Source organism: Nycticebus coucang, chromosome 1 (assembly GCF_027406575.1).
Source record: "Nycticebus coucang isolate mNycCou1 chromosome 1, mNycCou1.pri, whole genome shotgun sequence".
Taxonomy (NCBI): Eukaryota; Metazoa; Chordata; class Mammalia; order Primates; family Lorisidae; genus Nycticebus; species Nycticebus coucang.
Genome location: NC_069780.1, coordinates 187,975,737 through 187,999,471, shown reverse-complemented (window position 1 = coordinate 187,999,471; position 23,735 = coordinate 187,975,737). Strand labels below are relative to the sequence as shown.

The window sequence follows — 23,735 nt, the reverse complement described above, 5'->3', positions numbered from 1 at the left end:
ATGGTGCCCTGGCAGCAAGTAGAGGAACCAGCCGGCTGAGGGTAGGCAGGGCCTCCCTCCTCTCCCCACAAGGCAGGAGGGTAGGCAGGTCCCTCTCCCCCACAAGCTCCTGTAGCCAGAGGGGCCAGACAACTGCTGGGGAGACACCAGCACCTTAGGTTTCCCTCCACTTGCACTTGCGTCTTAATAGGAAACCCCCATTTCCTAGGCCTGGTCAATTTCAAGCAAATTTTCTAGGCCTGGGAATGAAAGGGATTGTAGCCATTCATTCATGACCCAGACGTGTTCCAGACAGGCTATCCCAGACATGCTAAATGTAACTACACAGGGTCCCAGACACGCTAAATGTAACTACCCAACCCCGCTACATGTAACTACAAAGGGCCCGTGCGACTATATATACCCCAGACAAAGCGCTGGAGTGAGACAGAGAGCTTTTCTTTCCCGACTTGGCAGCTTTGGCGTTTTTGTATTCTTTTCTGTAAATAAGTCCTATCTTACCACTGATCTGTGGTCCGCGGATTCATTCTTCCAATCACGGAGACCAAGAACCTACTGAAGACGAAATTCCAGTATCAAAACCAGGGAGCTACCTTTACTACAGGTACAACACAACATTCCCTAATTCTAATCTGGCTCTGGGCCTGGAGGGCAGAAGTACTTGCCTTGCCTTTAAGTACTTCTCGTCTTTCCTTTAGCAAATCTCAGTCTTTCTTTCAGAATCTTTCTGTTATACATCTGATGGGTCTGATGGTCCAGATCTGTGCCTGTGCCCCTAGTCTCAGCCTGTGTGATCTCTTGTTGGGCTTGAGTGGAATGGGTGGAGGGTTCGGTAAAGAGCTGCCTTCAAATTTAGTTTCCAAGCAGGTAGAACAAACTTGTATTTAAGGAACAACTTAAATATCTATTCAAGTCAGCTCCTGAAACCAGTGGGTGTCCGCTGTTGTGCAAAGGCTCTTTTTGAAGGACTCCATTTCATTATTTTTATTGTAAGCCTTATTGTGATGAGGCTTGGGGGAGAGGTCTTCCCAATTCTTCCACTCAGACAGGAGAGGTTGCTACTAGCATTCTTAAACCTACTTGTGCTAAGTCATCTGCATATTGTTTAAACATTTTTTTTGAGGTTGTAAAGTTTTTCTAATGAGGCAATTCTACTGTGGTGGCTCTTCTATATCTGCATCCTCTAAGTATTCCTTCATTCAGAGAAAAAGCCAAAGATGATAGTGAGGAAGGGTGGTGCAATGAGGGCAGAACTCATCTTTCTTTCCTTCGCACTTCGGCTCTGGCCAAGACGGCTTGCCCTGCCGGCATCTGCCCCATTTCCCTTGGAGACAGATTATCCTTCAATCTTCAGGTAGTCCTTCCAACCAAATGCAGAAGTATCTTTGTGAAGAACTGTGGTAAAGTCAGTGTTTGCCTTTTTCCTTTCACCGACCTTTTACTATTTCCTAAAAAAACGTGCATCTCAACTACCCTGGTGCTGAACAAAAATGCTTATTCCGGGTCTCTCTCTAGACAAGCGGTAGCAGAAGCGCGGGGAGTCGGTGTGTGTGTGTGGGGGGGACGCGCAAGCTTGTACTTTTATAAGCGCCTCCAGCCGCAGCTAAGCACCCTAAGGACCGGGCCTTTGTCTCGCTGATCGCCTGGGTGGGCGCCAGGCTCGGTGCTCTATGCTCGCGGCTCTCCGTCTTCTTTGTTCTCTGGATGCTGCCATCAAAGGTCAGATGCTGCTTAGATCTCAGCCCCATTCTCCAGCAGACTTCGTGCTTTCCCGACGTGGCCCAGTAGCCGCCGGGGCCAGCAGCCCCGCCCGGTACAGAGCCTTTTGCTTCCAGTTGTCAGCCGAACGCGCGCGCCCCCGGAAGTGACGCCACATGTCGTTGGAGCGCTCCCGCCCCTTCCGCCTCGGCGCCCCGCCCAGGCCTCGCCCCTCGGCGCTCCCTGCCCCTCCCCCTCCCTGTCGCTCGCTTTCTGTCAGCCTCTCTCCCTCTCCCTCTTCCCCTCTCTCCTTCCTCTCTCGCACCTGAGCACACGCACCTGCCCAGGCCCGGCTCCCTCTTCCTTCTCCCCTCCTCCCCCTCCCTTTTTCCCCGCCCGGCCGGAAGGCTAGGGCCCCGGCTGCGGGAGCCTCGTGGCTGCGTCACCGCCGCCCCCCCAGACAAGATGGACACCGCCGAGGAAGGTAAGTCGGCGGCGCCCGCGCCCTCGCCCTGGGGCCCGCGTTCGCTCCCCGACCCGCGCGGGTCTGCGGCGCTCCAGGCCGGCGGCAGAATCGCGGTGGGGCGGGTGCCCGGGCCGTTTGTCCGCGGACTGGTGCGAGGGGCGGCCGGGCGGCTCGGCGGGGAGCAGAAGGTGACCCCCCGCGCGTCCCCTGCCGTTTCCCGCTCGCGCCGACGAGGGGGGCGGGGACCCTTCCCAGGCCCAGCGTGTCCGGGCCGCGAGTTGCCCGGAGCTCCGAGCCGGGGTGCCTTCCCCACGCTGCGGCCGTCGCGCCTTTCCCTGGAGGAAGGGGCCGCTGTGGTTGCCGTTTGAAGTACGGGGGCGTTTTCTACACCCTTCCCCCACTCGGTTTTGTCTTTCTTTATGTCCTTTTGCCTACTGCTGTAAAGGCCCTAGCCCCTCGCCATAAAACTTCTTTGTTGACTTGGAAACTTCGCGAAAAACACCCGCCAGGTGACGTCCGAGTGGAGTGAACTGACCCCTATTTAAAAACCTTGCCCTCTGATTACCTAGCCCTAAAGCATTTGTTTACTAAGCCGGGAGAGGAAGGACTAAAGACGTTAATCGGAGGAGGGAGGCTCTTTTGTTTTGGTGTTTTTTTGTTTTGTTTTGTTTTTTTTAATCCTAGATACCAATAAGCAGGGTTTTGTTTTGCGAGTGAGTGTTTTGATGTGGTTATTTTGAACGAACTGATCCCTGTAAAGCGAATACACCAGATATGAAGAGCCAAAAAAAAAATTTTTTTATACTTTATGATTACTGAAATGCATTTTCTTCTCTGCTGAAGGTTAGGGTTATAGTGATTTAATACAGGAAATTATTAAATTATTTTGCTTCTTGATGTTCTGGTTATTGGTGCAGATACTTTTACATTTTGGGTATATTTGTGTGGCGATAAGGGTCTTTGAACCTTATGGATTACATTTTGGCGAATTTAAAGACTAAGGAATTTTTGAACACTCGTGTAGTGCAATGATGAGTGATAAAAAGTTTAATATTATCTGTGTAATGAGTTGATAAAACTTGACTTAAGGAACTTTTTCATTAATAAAAACCTTAACAATAATGACATATGACACTTGACAGGTTACAAAGCGTACTTACATACATTCCCATTTGATCTTCCTAACAACCCTGTGGATTAGATAGGTATTGTCTTCTACAGATTTGGAAATTTAGGCTGAGTTATTTTTGTTTGTTTATTTATTTATTTTTGAGACAAGGTCTTGCTTGGTCTGTTGCCCCCCAGCAGAGTGCAGTGGCATTGTCATAAGTCACTGCAACCTCAAACTCTGTGGGCTCAAGCTGTGACTACAGGTGTGTGCCACCTTATGCGGCTAATTTTTTTTTTTTTTTTTGGTACAGATGGAGTCTTGTTCAGGCTGGTCTTGAACTCTTGGCCTCAAGTAGTCCTTGGACCAGGTTCCCAAAGTGATTTATTACAGGTGTGAGCCCCTGACCAGCCCCTGACCCCTAGTTATTTTAATAGCTTGTCCAAGGTTCACACAGGTTGTAAGAGACAGATTTGGACCTAAGTATTCTGATTGCATATAGTCTCCTTTTCATTATGCCACACTTAATAAAATTCCCATTCTTTTGACCTTGGTACTTAGGATTTGCATATGTTTATGAAACCACAGTAGTTACTGGTAATTCAGTAATTGAAGAATCTTGGTATATGTCTGTGAAAGGAATATTTTCAGTGTACTGTGTTTGAAAACCTTTTTTACCTTATTAAATTATGATTAGGAGAAGGTATAAATGATACTTACTGACTTGAACACTATTCCCTATTAAAATAACTAAAGTATACTGAGTAATTGATCTGTGGTATATACTTTACTAAACATGTTATGTACATCTCATTTAATTTCCTCAGTATTTTTTAGATAGGCAGTATGCACATTTTACAGATAGGGAAACTTATGGTTAATATGGTTAAGTAACTTTTCCAAGGTCACATGGGTAGTAGTAAATGGCAGAGGCAAGATCTAAACTTTTGTCTGACAGACTGTACTTAATTATAAGTATATACCAGGTGGTGCCTGTGGCTCAAGGAGTAGAGCACCGGTCCCATATGCCGGAGGTGGTGGGTTCAAACTTAGCCCCGGCCAAAACAAACAAACAAAATAAGTATATACCAAGTGTCCAATGTTTAAATTATTTTTGTCACTTATTCCTTTTTTTTAATTTAAAAAAAAAATTTTTTTTTTTTTTGTAGATAGAGTCTCACTTTGTCACCCTCAGTAGAGTGCTGTGGCATCAAAGCTCACAGCAACCTCAAACTCTTGAGCTCAGGGGATCATTACCTCAGCCTCCTGAGTAGCTGGGACTACAGGCACTCACCACAATGCTTGGCAGGTTTTTTGAGATGGGGTCTCACTCTTGCTCAAGCTGGTCTCAAACTCCTGAGCCTCAGGCAATCCACCTGTCTCAGCTTCCCGGAGTGCTAGGATTACTGGTGTGAGCCACCACACTGGCTTTTGTCACTCCTCATTCTATGGATGAATCATTTGTAATATTTGATGGAAACTTTGTTTTGCAGATGTATGTTTTATGAAAACATTTTTGAAAGTGAATTTTACAAAATTCCAATTTGGAAATCTGAAATTTTCATGATTTAGATTTTATTTATTTTATTTATTTTTTTGAGACACAGTCTCATTATGTCGCCCTTGGTAGAGTGCCCTGGCGTCTAACTCCAACTCTAAAAGCAACCTCCAACTCTTTGGCTTAAGCCATTCTCTTGCCTCAGCCTCCCAAGTAGCCTGGGTCTCGCCACATCACCTGGCTATTTTTTGTTGCAGTTGTCATTGTTGATAAACCGGGCTGGGCAGGTTCAAACCTGTCAACCTCCGTGTATGTGGCTGGCGCCATAACCACTGTGCTACAGGTGCCGAGCCAAGCCCATAATTTAGATTTAACTTAAAATAATAATTGAAGGAAAAGTGAGGGTAACGGAAGATTAAAACTGCTAAAGTGAAGATGTCAAACAGCTTATAAAAACTGTTCTGTTTATAAATCAGTAATGGATAAATTTGAGACAGAGTTGTAACTCATTTGCCCTTGGTAAAGTACTATGGCATCCTAGCTTACAGCAACCTCAAACTCTTTGGGCTGAAGCAATCCTGTTGCCTCCTTCTCCCAGGTAGCTGGGACTACATGCACCCACCACCACCACAACTGTATCTTGCTCTTGCTCAGGCTGGTTTCGAACCCTTGAGCTCAAGCAGTCCACCCGCCTCAGCCTCCCAGAGTGCTAGGATTACAAGAGTGAGCCACCATGCTGGGCCTATTTTGTATATTTTTTAAATTGCAACTTAGGTTTTTATCTAATTATAAGAAAAGTTCTTAGAGACAATTTGGAAAATTTGGTTAAACAGAAAATCAAATTAAAAATCTTTTAATCTTATCACCCACTATTGAAAGCACCAATAATGTGGTTTATCTTTTCTCTTTTTAACAAAATATTTTAGTATTCTGAGCAACGAGATTGTTACTAAAACACAGTCTGTGCAAATAGAGTGTAACTCTTCCTTTCCTGTGTAAGAACACAATATATAATATGTATAACATATAAAATGTGTCAGTTGACTCTTTGTTATTGGTAGGGTTGGTATTAGGCTATTCATTATCAGAGTGTTTTGTATCTGTAGTAAACAATTCTATGATCTTGTCTTTTCATAGTAAATGTTTGCTATATTTTAAAGATCTCTGAAGGGGCTAGTGTTAAATTTTATTTTTGTAAAATCAGGCTTATAATCCATTTTCATAATGCAAATAGATGAATCCTTTTTTTCATTTGTATGTGTAGATTTGTTATCTCAACTGCTGTCATCAAATCTTTAAGCTTTTTGCATAAGGAGGAGATCCTTAGATGTTCAGCCTCCTCACATTTTATAGGTTTGTAGTCTGATCCTACAATGCACTGAAGATTCTGTTTTAGAAAAACATCTGTCCTTAAGATTAAACACTTAAGGGAAAAGCACACCAGTATTGGAATAGGTGTTACAAGTATCAAAATGTGAAGCTCTCATAAAGATAATTATTATTTTGTCAGAGTAGAACACTCACGTATGTAGAATGCTCAGTGATATGTAAAGCTTATTTTTTTTTCGTTTTGGTAGATTATCACTTAAATTAGCAAAACATAATATAAAATCTTACCAGTAGTTTTTTATGGGGTACCAAAGCAATTGTTACGGTTTATGGAACATATTCATTTGAAAGGTATAAAGCTGAAGTATATTGCAGTTTGATCACATTGTAATCCACTATGAAAAAAATTTGTAACTTAAATTAGGAAGAAATGAGATAAAAGGATGAGAAGTTGTCAGGATCAGCATCTAGTTACCTTCTTTCTAGAACCATATGGCCTTTCTTCTCTGTTTACATATATATCTGCTTCATTCTTCTTGCCACAGATCAACTTTCTTTGCTTTGGCATGCTTGTGACAAAGCAAACTTGCATTTCTTTGACAGATGTTTATTGAGCACCTATTTTATGCACCCTTTGCTAGGCAAGGGAACAAAATAAAGTTCCTTCTCTCTAGTTGTTAGCTTGGTAGGGGAGGAAGAGAAAAAAAAAACTTCTAATGACTTATGGCATAACTGTATGTTTATAAGTGCTGTAGGGAATAGTAAATTGGGAGAGAATAAAGAGTGCCCAGGTTATGAGAGCAAGGGTTGCAGTTTTAAAATACAGCAGTAAAAATAAAGTGCTGAGGAGTTAGGCATGCAAATGATCAGTGGCAGAGCATACCAGGCAGACGGAACATAGCCTAAGTGAGAAGTCTCTGAGATAGGAGGATGCCTAGACTAGTATTCAAGTAATAACCAGGATAGCAAGGTAGCTGGAATGGAGTAAATGAGTTGGGGAAAGAATAAGTATACTAGGAGGTCTCAGAGATCATGGGGTCAGCAGGGAATGCGCATGTAAGAGTTCCGTTGACTTTTATTTATTGAGCTAGGGAGCTAGGGGAGGGTTTTGAACAGAAGTGAGCCATATAGATCTGTGAATTCATCCAACTTTGGATTGAAAATACTCAGGAAAAAAGCTCCAAATAGTTGTGTCTGTACTAAACCATGTACAGACTTTTTTTCATTATCATTCCCTAAACAATATAGTATAACAATTATTTGCATAGCATTTACATTGCACTAAGTATTATTAGTCACTGAGCTATGATGTAAAATAAACTTGACCCTTAAGCAGCATGGATTTGAACTGCCTGGGTCTATTTATCCATAGATTTTTTTCAATATATATTGGAAAAATTTTTGGAGATCTTTGACAATTTGAAAAATTTGCATATGACCTGCACCTAGGAATATGAGAAAAAAATTAGAAAAAGGTATGTCATGAATGCATAAAAGTAATGTAGATAGTAATTAATTTTGTCACTTACTACCGTAATATATACAAAACTGTCTTAAAAAGTTGAAATTTATCAAAACTCACAAATACAGAGACCATACATGGCGCCAGACATAAAGATGCAGTGTTAAATTATAACTGCATAAAGTTAACTGTAGTATGTACATACTGTACTATAATAATTTTGTAGCCACCTCCTATTGCTATTGTGGTGAGGTGAGCTAAAGTGTTGAGAGTATTCCCTTAAAACACCTTGTGGCTGGGTGGCGCCTGTGGCTCAAGGAGTAGGGTGCTGGTCCCATATGCTGGAGGTGGCGGGTTCAAACCTAGCCCCAGCCAAAAAAAAAAAAAAAAACAAAAACACCTTGTGGCATGGGTGGCGCCTGTGGCTCAAAGGAGTAGGGCGCCAGCCCCATATACCGGAGGTGGCAAGTTCAGTCCCATCCCTGGCCAAAAACTGCAAAAAAACCCAAACAAACAAACAAAAACACCTTCTGGCACTAATCATCTCTGCATGAGCAAGTCATCTTACCAATTGCATATTGTAGTAAAAAGTGATCTCTTGTGTATTTTTCGTTATGTTTAGTGCAATACCATAAACCTTGAATGATACCAGGGGACTCATTCAGAGTGCCATTAATGATGCTGGAAGTGCTTGCAAGAAACAGAAAAGTCATGACATTACGAGAAACAAGTTGAATTACTTGATAGGTGTCACAGACTGTGAAGTTTGCAGCTTTTGGTTGCCCACCATTTAAATCAGATAATTCATCTTTTAAACAGATATAAAATTATGGTATCAAATATAGTGCAGTACTGTTGTTAATAACTATTTTCTTTAGCTTAAAGAACACAGTATATAATATGTATAACATACAAAATGTGTCAGTTAACTCTTTGTTATTAGTAGGGTCAGTATTAGGCTATTCATTATTAGGTAAGTTTGTGGGAGTCTAAAGTTACATGGGATTTTTGATTGTGTGACAGGTTGCTGTCCTTAAATCCCCAGGTTCTTCAAAGGACACCTGTATATAGGAGGATTTGTACAGGTTATATGCAGATATGTTGCCGTTTTATATAAGAGACTTGAGCAACTGTAAGTTTTGGTATCTGTAGCTGGGCATTGTGGCGGGTGCCTGTAGACCCAGCTACTTGGGAGGCTGAGGCAAGTGAATCGCGTAAGCCCAGGAGCTGGAGGTTGCTGTGAGCTGTGATGCGACGGTACTCTACCGGGGGTGACAAGTGAGACTCTGTCTCTAAAACAACAACAACAACAACAAAGTTTTGTTATCTGTGGGGATCCTGAAGTCACTGCCCCACAGATACTGAAGGACACCTCTTCTTGCCTCATCGCCTCTTAAACCTAAATTTCTGGTAACTAATCTAATTGAGTCATTTTAGGTTAGGTGGCTGCCCTTAAACCAGGTGGCTGTATAGTGGTGAGAAAAAGTAATATAAGAAAAAAGTACTGAGTGGTTATTTCTCTTCTTGAGCTGGGCAAACATTCCAAAAGAGATCCGAATACTTCTTAGGCTGAAATGCTGTAAGTGAGTAATGCTGGGCTGTCATCCTCTTCCAGACACAGACCAGGTATGTTTAGTGGGTTTTATTTTTCTCCTGTAATGACATGAAGATAACTTGATTTTAATGTGATACAGGCAGAATGGAAAGAGTTCTTAAAAAGGGAACAGGAAGTCAGACCCCTAAAGGGGGTCAGACTATGCTATGGAGTACTATTGTTGGCAGGTAGGCAAAATATTATAGGAGTTTCAATTAACGTAATGGGAATGGAAAGAATGGGAAAGAAGAAACAGACCAGAGTAAAATTAATAGACCATAGTAATTGATAAAGTGAGGTAGCAAGAAGGAGTTAGAAGTGATTGATTTTTAGCGTTTTTCGTCAACAGGGAATGGGAGGAGGTAAGTCCAGTTTTGGATGTTCTAGTTTACAAGGGCTGCCATAAAAACAAAATGTAGTACAGAGTGCTTAAACAACAGAAATTTATTTTCTTAAGCAGTTGGGGAGGCTAGAAGTCTGAGATCAAGGTGCTGACAGGATTGGTTGCTTCTGAGGCCTCTTTCAGCTTGTAGGTAGTTGTCTTCTCCCTGGTTCTTCATGTGATCTCTGTGTTTATGTCCTAATTATTTTCTTTAAACGATGCCAGTCATATAGGATTAGGTCCTGCTCTCACGACCTCATTTTAATTTATTCACCTTTTTGAAGATCCTATCTCCAAATAGTCACATTCTGAGGTCCTGGAGGTCAAAGCTCCAACATAATAAATGAATTTTGGGAGAGATGGGGGACACACAGTTTGGCAATTATAATATGATGATTTCTTGAAGGCTTGAAAGACATTAAAGCATTTCCTGTATACTTAATTTCATTATAATACCCTTTTTACTTTTTTATCTCTTCCCTACTGTCCCCTGGAGTCAGGTTAATAAAATATAATTTACACAATTGAATTTGTCCTTTTTTTTATTGTTAAATCATAGCTGTGTACATTAGTGCAATGAAGGGGTACAGTGTACTGGTTTCATATACAATATAAAATATTCTCATCAAACTGTTCAACGTAGCCTTCATGGCATTTTCTTAGTTATTTCTATGTAGACATTTGTATTCTGCCTTTTGAATTCCTTCTTTTAAACATGAAGTTCTAGCACTTGTGAAATAGGAGAATTGGAGATTCCATGGCTTTTTTGCTTTTTTTCCCCATTTACCAAATACTGTACATGTACCTACCATGTACCTAGAACCTTTGCCAATAATGTTTCCTAAATAAATTTCATTTCCCTAAGACATTGCAAAGTGTTTAGAGGCACTTTCATTCAGTGGAATGGCTTCAAGATCATGATACAGACCAGCGATTCTTCATAAAGGGGTCTTGGTAAAGGGATCTCAGGGCCCCTTTAACACTCTTAAAAACTGAGGACTCAAAGGATTTTTGTTTATGTGGGGTACTTTTTTTTATAGAAACAGAAAGAACTTTATGATAAATATTTTTTTAGAGAAAATTTTTCTAGTGAGAAGAGTAGCTTATTTTTTTAAATTTTTGCAAATCTCTTTCATGTCTGGATCATTAGAGACAGTTGGATTCTCACCTGTACCTTTGCAATCACTCTGTTACTATATGTTTTGGTTAAAGTATGTGAAAGTTTGGCTTCACACACATGTGATTTGAAAGATGAGTATTATTTTCAGATACTTTTGTATGTGCCTTTATATTATATCAAAACTCAAGGAGAAGTAGTTTCTTTCTTTCTTTCTTTTTTGTTCTTCTGTTGCTCTAGGCTGCCAGGCTAGAGGGCTGTAGTGTCATAGCCCACAGCAACCTCAAACTCCTGGGCTCAAGCAATACTCTTGCCTCAGCCTTCTGAGTAAACTGGGACTATAGGCACCAGCCACAATGCCTGGCTAATTTTTCTCTTTTAGTGGAGGCAGGGTCTTGCTCTTGTTCAGGATGATCTGGAACACTTGAGCTCAAGCAATGCACCCACCTCAGATTCCCAGAGTGGTGGGATTACAGATTTGAGCCACTGCTCCCAACCAAAAAGTGGTAGTTTCATTTCATTTCGTTTCTTTCCCTTTCCTTTCCCTGTCCCTCTCCCTTTCCCTCTCCATTTCCCTTCCCTTTCCCTTCCTTCTCCCTTCCTTTCCCTCTCCCTTCCCTTCCCTTTCTCTTCCCTTCCCCTTCCCTTCCCTTTCACCTTTCCCTTCCCCTTTCCTCTTCCCCTTTCCCTTTCCTCTCACTTTGTCACCTTTCCTCTACTGTGATGCCACAGTAGAGTGTGTGGCATCACAGCTCACAGGAACCTCAAACTCTTGGGCTCAGGAGATTCTCTTGCCTCAGCCTCTCAAGTAGCTGGGATTACAGGCGCTGCCACAACACCCAGCTATTTTTAGAGATGGGGTCTTGCTCTGGCTCAGGCTGGTCTCAAACCTGTGAGCTCAGGCAATCTGCCTGCCTCTGCCTCCCAGAGTGCTGGGATTACAGGCATCAGCTACCATGGCTGGCCAAAAAGTGGTAGTTTCTCAATCAATTTTGTATCTAAAAACATGTCAATCAATTTTCAAAAATTATATCAACAGTTGAAAGTCATTGGTTTAATATTGTGAGATAGAGAATCCAGAAATAGACCCACACATACATGGACAGTTGGTTTTTGAGAAAAATGCAAATGCAGTTCCATGGAGAAAATACAGGTTTTTCAATAAATGGTGCTGAAATAATTGAATATCCTTAGGCAAAAAATGACTTTGAGCTATAAATTTTGCTATATACTAAAAATAACTCAAGGAGATGTTACACATCTAAATGAAAAATCTAAACAAGTGTGAAACTTCTAGAAGAAAATATAGGAGAAAATTTTTGTGGTCTTGAGGTGGGTCAAATTCCTTAAGCATAAGCGGTAAAAGAAGATTGGATGACATCAAAATTCTGAACTTCTTTCAAAATTTGAAAGACACTGTTAAGAGAAGGAAAACAGGCCACAGACAATTTTTGTAAAATGTTATCTAATAAAGGGCTTAGAATATATAGAGAACTCTCAAAACTCACTAAGAAAGCAAATAGCGCAATTTTAAAAATGACCCAAAGATTTAGATGATCACTTCACCAGAGAATATATGTGTGGATATAATTATTAAGCCTATGAAAAGACGCTGAGTATCATTAATCATTAAGTAAATACAAGTCAAAATCATAATGAAATACCACTTCACACACCCTAGAATGTCAGTAATCAAAAGGGACAGATTACAAGTGTTGGGGAATAGTGTGGAGAAATTGGAAGCTTCATTTGTCGATTGGAAATGTAAAATTGTACAACTAATTTTTGTAGTTCCTCAAAAGGTTAAACTGAGTAATTATATGACTCAGCAGTTCCATTTCTAGGTGTATATCCCAGAGAATTTAAATATGTATACTTACTTAGCAAAAACCCAAGTGTTCATAGGAGCATTATTCATACTAGCTAAATAGTAGAAACAACCCAAGATCTGTCAACTGATGAATGCATAAATGCCATCTATACATAAAATGAAATAGTATTCAACGATACAAAGGAGTGAAGTACTGACACATGTTAGAGCTTGGATGCACCTCATAACATTAGGCTAAGGGGAAGAAGCCAGTCGTGAAAGGTCACATTTTATATGATCCAGTTTGTATGAAGTGTTTAGAATATGCAGCCCCATAGAGAAAAAGTAAACTAGTGGTTGCTTGGGCCTGGGGAAAGCAGCGGGAACAGGGAGTGACTGTTAATAGTTATGAGATTTCTTTCTGGGATAATGAAGTTGCTCTAAGATTATGGTGATGGTTGCAAAAGCCGGTAAATACACTCAAAGCTGTTGAGTTCCACACTTTAAAAGTTAAAACTACAGGGGTGGTGCCTGTGGCTCGGAGGGCTAGCGCGCTGGCCCCATATGCCGGAGGTGGCGGGTTCAAACCCAGCTCTTGCCAAAATCTGATTAAAAAAACAAAAACAAAACTACAACGAGGTAACACTAGATGTTACTGAAGTGGCTAAAGTGATAATATAAAGACTGACCATACCAAGTGTTGGTAAGGATGTGGAGCAACAGGAATTTTCATATACTGCTGGTGGGAATACATAGTGGTGTACTACTTTTTCTAGGGAGCAGGAAACAACCCTTCATGGGGCGCATGAGCCAAGGTTGATGGCGTGTCTTGCAGAGGGAGTTGGGATATCACTGTGTTTACCTGGAGTGTACTGAGTGGGCTGTGGGAAGAGGGAAGGTGATAATATTAAAACAGACCTACTGACAGCAGGAGCAAAGATGCCTCCTTCCTCTTGGATGGCCCTCTAGCACCCTCTACTGACAAAGTTTAACTTAAAAAAAAAATAAGGCTTAGAGATCAGGGCCCCGGTCACTCTGGGAGGCTGAGGCGGGTGGATTGCTTGTGCTCAGGAGTTCAAGACCAGCCTGAGCAAGAGCTCAAAAACCAACTGTCCACATCTGTATGGTCTCTAAAAACAAGCTGGGCATTGTGGCAGGCGCCTGTTGTCCCAGCAACGGGGGAGGCTGAGGCAAGAGGATCACTTGAGTCTAGGAGTTTGAGGTTGCTGTGAGCTATGATGCTATGGCACTCTACTGAGGGTGACAAAGTAAGACTCTGTCTCAAAAAAAAAAAAAAAGTTCAGTCTCTATCACTGAACAGGTACTGACGGGGAAATTTGAAACTGAAGAGGAGATATACTGATAACTGGCTCCCTCCTGCTGATACTGTTGGAATCATTGCCTGTGCTGCTGAAGCTCGAAGTTGCCCACTGTGTCAGGCAGAATCACCACTGTGATGGTAGCTCTGGATAACTACCGCAGAAGTCCACACTACCTACAGTTAGCTGCCACTGCTGGTCTTTAGAGACAGAAGTAGAAAATGTGTTTGTACTTTTCTCCCTCTGATCTCACAGAAGTGCTCAAAATTGATAGAATCTAATTCAAGTGCAGTCAGCGAAGAGACTAGAAAATGCAGTTTTCAGGCTTCTAGTACCAACAGTGAATTGTTAATTTAGTAATAATAGTAATCTGGAGAGATAAGAACATAAATAGAATTATACAGTATGTAGCCTTCAAGTCTGGTTTCTTTAATTTATTATAATGAGTTTAAGATTTATCCATATTGTTACATGTATTGGTAATTCATTTCTTCTATTGCTTAGTATTCTATAGTAGGGTACACATAACATAGTATGTGTATTACCCAGTTGTGGAATTCTTGGGTTGTTTTATTTTCAGGTTTAGGGAATTATGAATGAAACTGTTATACAAATTCACAAAGGTTTTTGAGTCATTGTTAAGTTTTCATTTTACTGGGTTGAATGAGGAGGATTGTTGGGTTGTATGGTAAAAGTGGTTTTTTTTGTTGTCTTTGCCATTTTCATAGGTATGTAGTGGTATCTTACTGTGATTTAAAAAATTATTGTGGTAAAATATACATAACAAGATTTGTTATTTTAGCCATTTTTAAGTATATAATTTAGTAGCATTAAGTACACATTGTTGTGCAAACATTGCTATCTTACTGTGATTTTAATTTGCATTTCCCGAATGACTAGAACTTTTTTTTTTTTTTTGAGACAGAGTCTCACTCAATAGAGCGCTCTGGTGTCATAGCTCACAGCAACCTCAAACTCTTGGGCTTAAATGATTCTCTTGCTTCAGCCTCCCAAGTAGCTGGAACTACACGTGTCTGCCACAACACCTGGCTATTTTTTGGTTGTTGTTTGACAGGCCCAGGCTGGGTTGGAACCCTCCAGCTCTGGTGTATGTGGCTGGCGCCCTAGCCACTAAGCTACAAGCGCTGAGCCGACTAAGAACATTTTTTAAATTTGTATTCTTCCTTTGGTGAAGTCTATGTTCAGATCTTTTGCTATTTTTTTTGATGTCGTTATGACCCAAATTAGTAAGTTAGACAAAGAACGTGAATAGATAATTCTCAGAGAAATAGAACTTGGTAAAATGTGTAGAATATGTTTAGGTTGTCTAGTAATAAGACTGGTCCTTCCCCTCCCCTCGCAACCACACCCCCCCTTAATAGGAGGGTGCATAGGATTAGGTTACATTGTTTGTCTTTGTAAGGTAAAGGTAAAACTCCTTTTAAATTAGATGCTATACTACTTAGTTTTTATCCTTATATTCATTAATATGTGTTTTATTAGAGCATTGGTTCTCAACCTTCCTAATGCCTCAGCCCTTTAATACAGTTCCTCTGACCCACGACCCACAGGTTAGAGGGACCAGTCTATTGTGGAAGTAGGAGAATATTCTAAAATTGGAGGAACAGATAGTAAAGATAAGTAGAATATTGATATTACGAAAAAGATAAAACATTTAATATAACTTGTTTTCATCGTGAAGGTAGTTGGGGAGGAAGTATGACAAGGTCAAATGAAATACTCTTTTTGGAACTGGGAGTTAAGTTGTTAACCCACATTTCCTCACTTGCTTGTTAATTACATGGGTCTCAGTAACTGCAACAGAATCGGTTTTCTGATGTGATAATTCAGTAGTACCCCAGATTGCTCGCATACTATTATTTAGTCCTATGTTGCCTTAGATGCGTTGCCCTCCCTACTCCTTTCAACCTCAGTTTCCCAAACTGTGAGTATTATGAGGAGTCAATGAAATAAGGCATACAGAGTGCTTAGATCTCCACCTAAAGATGTTAGGCACTAAATAAAGGGTAGTGTTTACTGTCAGTCAAAAATTTGGGGCTTTTTTTGCTACTTATTTGTTTGAGGGAATGGCTAGTCTTTTTAAATGCCTTTGTTAAAGGTCCTTGGTCATTAAACCAAATAGGAATTAAAAGACTTGAAAGATCAAATGCTATTAATTACTTGAGAGTATTTTGAGGCTAAGAAAACACCAATTTGGATTTATTTTCAGGAGAATACCATGATAGAACAGAAAATTAATTTTCCTGTTTTTGATCTTCCTTTTTATGTGAAGACCCAATAAAGGTGGGAGTGGACTCTACAATATAATGGAAAGATTTTTATTCTTTTATCATATCTGTAATATTGTCAGTAGAAATAATGCTTTATGAAATAAATGGCCATTTTACTAGCTTATAAAATAAATTTTGACTTAAAAGCCTATAGCAATAGAGAATGAATATTAACTCTTTAAAATTATTTATATTTCATTATACAATTGGCTAAATGTGAAAATAGGTAAGAGGGAGATTTTTAGGAGTTATTAATTACTGGTTGGGATTAGTGAGATGTTAGAATTCCCTTTAGGACTTTCTTTTTCTCTCACTAGAGCAGCGGTTCTCAACCTGTGGGTCGCGATGTACAGGAACTTGCATACTGGCATTAGGAAGCTTGAGAACCACTGCACTAGAGACCCTGTGTGCCATTGTTTTCATATAATCAAGACTAAAGTAACAAATGGATTAATGCACTTGTTCTTTGAACTCTTTAACTCTTTGAAGAACAATTTTACAAATTTGTTAATCACTTAAAAAATAACACCTCATCATGTGCTATTATAAATAGTATTTTCAAGGAAAATAATATATTCCAAATCCCCAAAATTGGTGAGAAAAGTGGATTAATTTTATGTCAATCTCTTTAATATTTGGTTTAATGGGAAGCAGTTGGATTTTTTTGGTCTGTGCCTACTTTCATTCTTTTGTATAGGCTCTAGAAAACACTGTAAAGTGTCAAAGACAATGTGAATAGAAGTCTATGAAAATAGTTTTGATCTTTCAGTCTCTAAGTGGACCACAGGTATCCCATTTCTCTCCTCTAGGTCAACCAGAGCTCCAGGGCTTGATTTTAGAGTTGTGTTTGCTTTGTGTTGTGTTGGTTTTGTGTTCCGAGGGGCAGAAATCTGAAAATCACTGTCCTGTCTAATGCATGTGTGTCTCCATCTCTCAAGTGTAGAGATCCTGGCATTTTTGCCCTATATCCCCACCCCCGGTTTGATCATTTGCCCACTGGCTATCTCCCTGGATCCTTGGAGCAAGTGAGCATTCCTTATGTGGGTGAATGCTTTTTAGAATTTGCTGCTGCTTTGCTCTCTCCTGGTGCTTTCTCAGGCCATCTGGTGTTAAGTCACCTAATGTGGGCTAGCTGCAACGTGGAATAAATCTACCAAGTTACCAACCAGCCAGATGGATATGGCTCCTCTTATTGTCCTTGCATCTGACAGGCAGTGGGGTGCCAATAAAGTCTATCCTTGCCTTACCTCAGTTCGTACTTGGTGGCCATCCAATCACCTTGTTCCTTGAGGGCAGCGTGGCAACTCTTGTTCATGTGAGTGTGGCTGTGTGCCTGCTGTCCTGAGATGCATGATGTCCTTTTGCCACGTTGTAGGTGCTGTGCCCTACTGCGATTTCTACAGTGGAGGGTGGTTTGGGGAGACTGGACCCTCTGGCACCTGTCCACCAAGCATTCACCCCCATCCTGCCTGGTAGACACTACAATAGCACTTCCTGGTCTAAAAAGTTAATCCACAGGCATCTAAGTACTCTGCAGTGACTCAGCTACCTAGATCGTAGCCAGCAGTCTTGGTGATTCTAGGTAACCTAGAGTGATTGCATGCCCCTGTGCCTATCAGGGTGACCACAGTGACTGGGAATCTTGGTAATGAGCAATCTTGGTTCTGTTCAGTTTTCCTGATAAAATAATACCTCCTCTAAGGAGGGCAGCAGGCACACAAATTACCTGCTGCCAAACTGGAAGGCACGCAAACAACGGGACTCTTGCCCTGTAATTGGAATGAGTCTGCTTTAAGTCCTTTAAGGAGGATCAGTTGCAGGGGAGGTCTGGTGCTGGTAGCCTGTTTCAGTGCCATGTATTAAATTTGATGCAAAGTGCTTGTACTTGGACCTTCAAATTAAGGGTGGGCTGTGAGGAAGTTCCCACCCCTTGCCTCTAGGTGCCTTAACAAACTCATAGCCATTTCCCTTGGGGGCTGAAGCATGTATTTGGAGAAAATTAAGAGTGTTTAAAAGTGGGTTAGGGCTACCTGGATACCACTGGTGGGATGATGGAATGGGAGAGTGGTTCTATTTTGTTTATGTTGGAACTTTGGGGAAGCTGATTAAGCAAATGATCGGGTTGTCAGTATTGAGCCACTAGAAGTCAGATCTTGGGCCAGAGTGAAAACCTTTTGCCAAGGATGTTTTCATTTATCAAGGATGAAGGTAAGGTGGGAGGTTTAAAGAGGTTCAGGTCCCATGTAGTTCTGACCACATATGATAATGCTGCTGACTGTGACATTATGCCCATAATAAACTGGCAAAAGTCCTTCAGACATGGTGGTTGGGGAAGGTTCTAGTTTCAAAGATGAAATTGAAAAGCACCTGCAGGGGCATCCGCAATTAATTTGACTCAACACAGGCCACTTCCCCCAGCTTCAGCGTGGACAGAATTGACCCATTGATTGTTCTTCCATGGGTGGGAGTGCCTGACTTTTCTGGGTAGGTGGAGCGATTTGCCTGGTTAATTGATAACTGGTTAGTAGGTGTCACTAAATGCTCAGTATCTTTCAGTTTAGACAAGTGGCACTCAAGACACCAGAGATTGAGCAGCCAACCAATTAGGCACTCACATCCATTAAATCTATTAGTGATGGGGTTTAGGATTGCAGTTATTTTTCATTAATGAGGAATTCCCTGTAAGAGAGGAGGGAAAAAGCCTGCATTAAGTCACTTCCTTGCTCCTTGTTCATACTGCCCATCATGCCCCTCCCCTGCACTGGCCATTTGGGATTGGCTGTTGACCCTGACCAGTAGCTGAGAAGATCCCCTATGTGAAAGTTGTAACCAGGTTTCCCTCAGTAGACTGTAGAGAAGCTTTAAGGAGCCAAGTGAGTGCATGTGGAAAGGATCATTTGTTAGCATGAAGGATCAGTCGGGGTTCCTGGGGTTCCTTCATGTTCCTTCATAGCACTGTGTCACAGGCCACTGTGGACCACTCCAGGTGGCAAGAAAGATGTGCCATTAATGTTACTTGGTGCTGGGTGTGAGGGGCAGGCTGCGGTCCTTAGGCTGTGGACCTCTCAGCCCTGCTTAGTCCCATTTGTTTAAGGCAGCCTCTGGCTCACCTCTCTGTGGCCTGACACCATTGTGGCTTTGGGATCTTCCCTCCCCCTGAATCCTGATATTACCTGTTTGTGCATCCATGGATGGCTTTAGACAAGTGGCAGAGCTTTTATCTAAAAGCTCTGGTTCTTTTGGGGACAGATGATGCTTAAAGTGCTGTTTATTGTACCCATCTACTACTGTTACAGTGTTAAGTCATCAGATATGTTTTTTTTGGGTTTAAACTATTGAGACTTGAAACAGTTAAACTTTTAAGGCTGGAGTTTGTTTTTTTTTTTGTAGAGACAGGGTCTCACTTTATGGCCCTCGGTAGAGTGCCATGGCATCACACAGCTCACAGCAACCTCCAACTCCTGGGCTTAAGCGATTCTCTTGCCTCAGCCTCCTGAGTAGCTGGGACTACAGGCGCCCGCCAAAACGCCCGGCTATTTTTTGGTTGCAGTTTGGCCGGGGCCGGGTTTGAACCCGCCACCCTCGGTATATAGGACCGGCGCCTTACCGACTGAGCCACAGGTTTGTTTTGTTTTTTAATTTAAGAGACAGTGTCTTACTCTGTTGACCTCGGTAGAGTGCTGTAGCATCACAGCTCACAGCAACCGCCAGCTCTTGGGCTTAGGAGAGTCTCTTGCCTCAGCCTCCCGAATAGCTGGGACTACAGGCACCCGCCACAACACCCGGCATCTTTTTTTTGTTGTTGTTGAAGTTTGGCTGGGGCCGGGTTTAAACCTGACACCCTTGGTATATGGGGCCAGCGCCCTACTCACTGAGCCACAGGTGCTGTCCCAAGGCTGGAGTTTAAAAATGTGGGGGTACCAGGTGGGCATGGAGACTCATTCCTGTAATACTAGTGGTCTGGGGGGGGGCCCTGTTGGGGAGGATTGCTTGAGCCCTGGAGTTTGATGCTGTGGAGTGCTGAGTTAGGGCTTACTGTACTGCAGCCTGGGTGGTAGAGCAAGGTGTTGTCCTAAAAAACAACACACCAAATGGTGACCTAATTTGCATATTTCTGTTAAGTATTTGGTTAGTAATAGGAGAATGTATTTTTTTTTTTTTTTGCAGTTCTTGGTGGGGCCAGGTTTGAACCTGCCATCTCTGGTATATGGGGCCGGCACCCTACTCCTTTGAGCCACAGGCACTGCCCATTTTTTAAGATTTTTTTTTTAATTCGAGACAAATTCTCACTGTCACTCTCGTTAGAGTGCTGTGGTGACACAACTCATAGCAACCTCCAACTCTTGGGCTCAAGGCATTCTCTTGCCTTGGCCTCCCAAGTAGCTGGGATTACAGGTGCCCACCACAACATCTGGCTATTTTTTTTGTTGCCCTTGTCATTGTTGTTTTTTAGCAGGCCTGGGCTCGAATCCACTAGCTATGGTGTATGTGGCTGACGCTGTAATCACTGAGCTATGGGTACCAAGCCAGGAGAAAGTATTTTTTTTTTTTTTTTTGAGACAGTGCCTCAAGCTGTCGCCCTGGGTAGAGTGCCGGAGCATCACAGCTCACAGCAACCTCCAACTCCTGGGCTCAAGCGATTCTTCTGCCTCCGTTTCCCAGGTAGCTGGGACTACAGGCACCTGCCACAATGCCCAGCTATTTTTTGGTTGCAGCTGTCATTGTTGTTTGTTGGGCCCAGGCTGGATTAGAACCCACCAGCTCAGGTGTATGTGGCTGGCGCTTTAGCCGCTTGAGCCACAGGCACTGAGTCGAGAATGTAGTTTTAAATAAAACCAACTGTTCTATTATTTTCAATTTGGGTTTATTTATAGAGCTCACATTCAGAGGAACAGCTACCTTTTAATAAATTATGTAGGATTTTTTTTTTTCTTTTTTAAAGATGGTATCTTACTTTGTAGCCTGGGCTAAAGTGCATTGGTGTCATCATAGCTCACTGCAACCTCCAATGTCTGGCCTGAGCGCAAGCAATCTTGCCTCAGTTTCCAAAGTAGCTGGGACCACAAGTGCATGCCACCATACCTGGCTAATTTTTTAAACAGTTCTATAGAGAGAACTGGTCTTGAACGCCTGGCTATAAGTGATTCTTCAGTTTCACCTCCCAGAGTGCTAGGGATTACACATGTGAGCCGACATGTGACTGCTTATGACCCATTTAGGACATTTTTTTATTTTCAAGTGTACAGTGGATGCCAAAAAAAAGTATACACATTTTAAGAAAGGAAAAGTCTATTAAAATTGTAATATTCAGCATATACCAATTAACATTTATTATCTTGTAACTGCAGAAGTCAAACGTGACTTGAGTATTGCAATTTTAATAGCTTTTTCTTTTTTAAAAAATGTGTGTACTTTTTTTATACATTGTTTTGATACCCTTTGTCTACTCAGATATCTTAATCACAATTTTAAGTTTTCCATACTGCTGATTAATATTTTGTCATATGATAGATTCTTACTTTAGTGGGCAATATTTTAGTTTTGGATTGTCTGATATAAAAGTTATGCCCAAAAGACATTCAGTTTTTATTTTTTATTAACAGACATATGTAGAGTGTGTCGGTCGGAAGGAACACCTGAGAAACCTCTTTATCATCCTTGTGTATGTACTGGCAGTATTAAGTTTATACATCAAGAATGGTAAGTGATACTTTGAATTTTATCTATAATTATTTTTAAAACACTTATTGTAAAAATTCAAATATTTGGAAAAGAAATTCTCCATAATTTTTATTATCATGTCTATTTTTTTTGATATACTATTTTTTAGGTGCTTTTGAATACTTTATTTCTATAATGGAGAGCTTATTTTGTCCATTGAAAGTGTTACAGATTTCTAGTTTTTCTTGACATAATAATAGCTTAGGATGGCTCCTGTAGCTTAAGCGGCTAAGGCACCAGCCACATATCCAGAGCTGATGGGTTCGAATCTGGCCTGGGCCTGCCAAACAATGACAACTACAACCAAGAAATAGCCGGGCATTGTGGTGGGCACCTGTAGTCCCAGCTACTTGGGAGCCTGAGGCAAGAGAATCGCTTAGGCCCAGGAGTTTGAGGTTGCTGTGAGCTGTGACACCGTGGCACTCTACCCAGGGCAACAGCTTGAGGCTCTATGTCCAAAAAAAAAAAAACCAGCTTACATTTATAAAGTACTTTGTGCCAAAAACTGTTCTTAATGCATTATACATCTTAACTCATTTAATCTTTACAAGAAAATTGTGAAGTGGAGTAGTATTATTATGCAGGTGAGAAAACTGAAACTTAGAAAGATTAACTTGTCCCAGGCCAAATAGCCAGTTAGTTAATGACAGAACCAGGATTCAGACCTAGTGTTGGAACTGATGCTTGGAGATTTCTTTCATATTCATTTATTGATTTGAGGAGATTACAATTTAGATTAATAGAACTGTGTTAATAGTAGAAATAACATTTTTAAAAATCTTAAGCCGTTGCAGTTCTGTACTCTTAGATGACAGTTATAAAATGTTAAGTATACTCTAAATTTGAAATTATTGAAATTGTAAAAGCTCTGTGATAGGTAAAGTTTTAATAAAAGCAGAACATTACTTTTTAGTGAAACCTTAATGTTTCTTTGTTGTAAATCCTATGCTTATGAGTGTATTTGTACTTAACAGCTTAGTTCAGTGGCTGAAACACAGTCGAAAAGAATACTGTGAATTATGCAAGCACAGATTTGCTTTCACACCAAGTAAGTTCTTTAAAATTTCTCACTGAATTTTCTTTGTTATTTACTGGTTGCATTAAGGTGTTTAAGAGTTGGAAAGCAACTACAGGGGTTTTCAAGTTATCTTTGGTAGTAACAGGAAGTATAGGAAAACATTTTAAAAATTACATGTCCTCTTTTAACACACATATATGCGTGACTGAGATTTAATTTGTAGGGTTTTGTTTTTGTTTTTACTTGTAATTGTAGACAAGTTCAAACATAATATAAAGGTATAGTGAATATAATGAGTCTCATGTACCGATTATTAATTTCAAAGCAGGGCCTGTCTTATTTTACTTATGCTCTCTTTCTCCAACTCTCCTTTCTTTTTATTCTCCGTTCCTTTTAAAACAATCCCACCATTTACAATTTTATCTGTACATATTTCACTATGTATCTCTAAAATTAAGAATTCTCTTTTAAAAACAAATATAATACCATTATCTACTTAGAAAAATGAACGGTAATGCTGTGATTTCATTGAATGTCTAATGTTCAGTTCAGACTATTTTTTTCAGTTAGAATTATTATCTTTTAGAGGGACTTTACCTAACAATTGCAATCAGTGTAACCTGGCTTATTGTACCCTCAATGAATCCCCAACAATAAAAAAAAAAAAAATTATTATCTTTTTTTCCCATAAGACTAACTTTTTAAGTTCAGTATTTGTGAAGCTTCTAATGTTTTGCAGGTCTTTAAAATCTTAATTATAATTCCTATGCTTATTGATGATACTTAGTATCATTCATCTTAGATAAGTAGAGGATTGTACTGATACATTTTTAAAAATTCAAAGCATAATTTTTCATTCTGGGATCCCACTACATTGCCCTCTCCAACAAAGGGTTTTTGTGTTTTAGTTCTTTTTTGGAAA

General features: G+C 40.8%; 1 protein-coding gene across 2 annotated transcripts in view; it reads left to right on the top strand.

Annotated features, from left to right (window-relative positions):
* The first annotated feature begins 1,904 nt into the window (after positions 1-1,904).
* The window catches only part of MARCHF6 (membrane associated ring-CH-type finger 6), a 94,320-nt gene continuing 72,489 nt past the window's right edge, over positions 1,905-23,735 (top strand). Inside the window, exons 1-3 of one of the 2 annotated variants that reach the window (XM_053592986.1) lie at positions 1,905-2,182; positions 21,678-21,774; positions 22,770-22,843. In XM_053592986.1, the coding sequence (XP_053448961.1) occupies positions 2,164-2,182; positions 21,678-21,774; positions 22,770-22,843 (190 nt within the window). In that variant the 5' untranslated portion in view covers positions 1,905-2,163. The remainder of the gene's footprint in view (positions 2,183-21,677; positions 21,775-22,769; positions 22,844-23,735) is intronic. The other variant, XM_053592988.1, reaches the window with a different exon arrangement.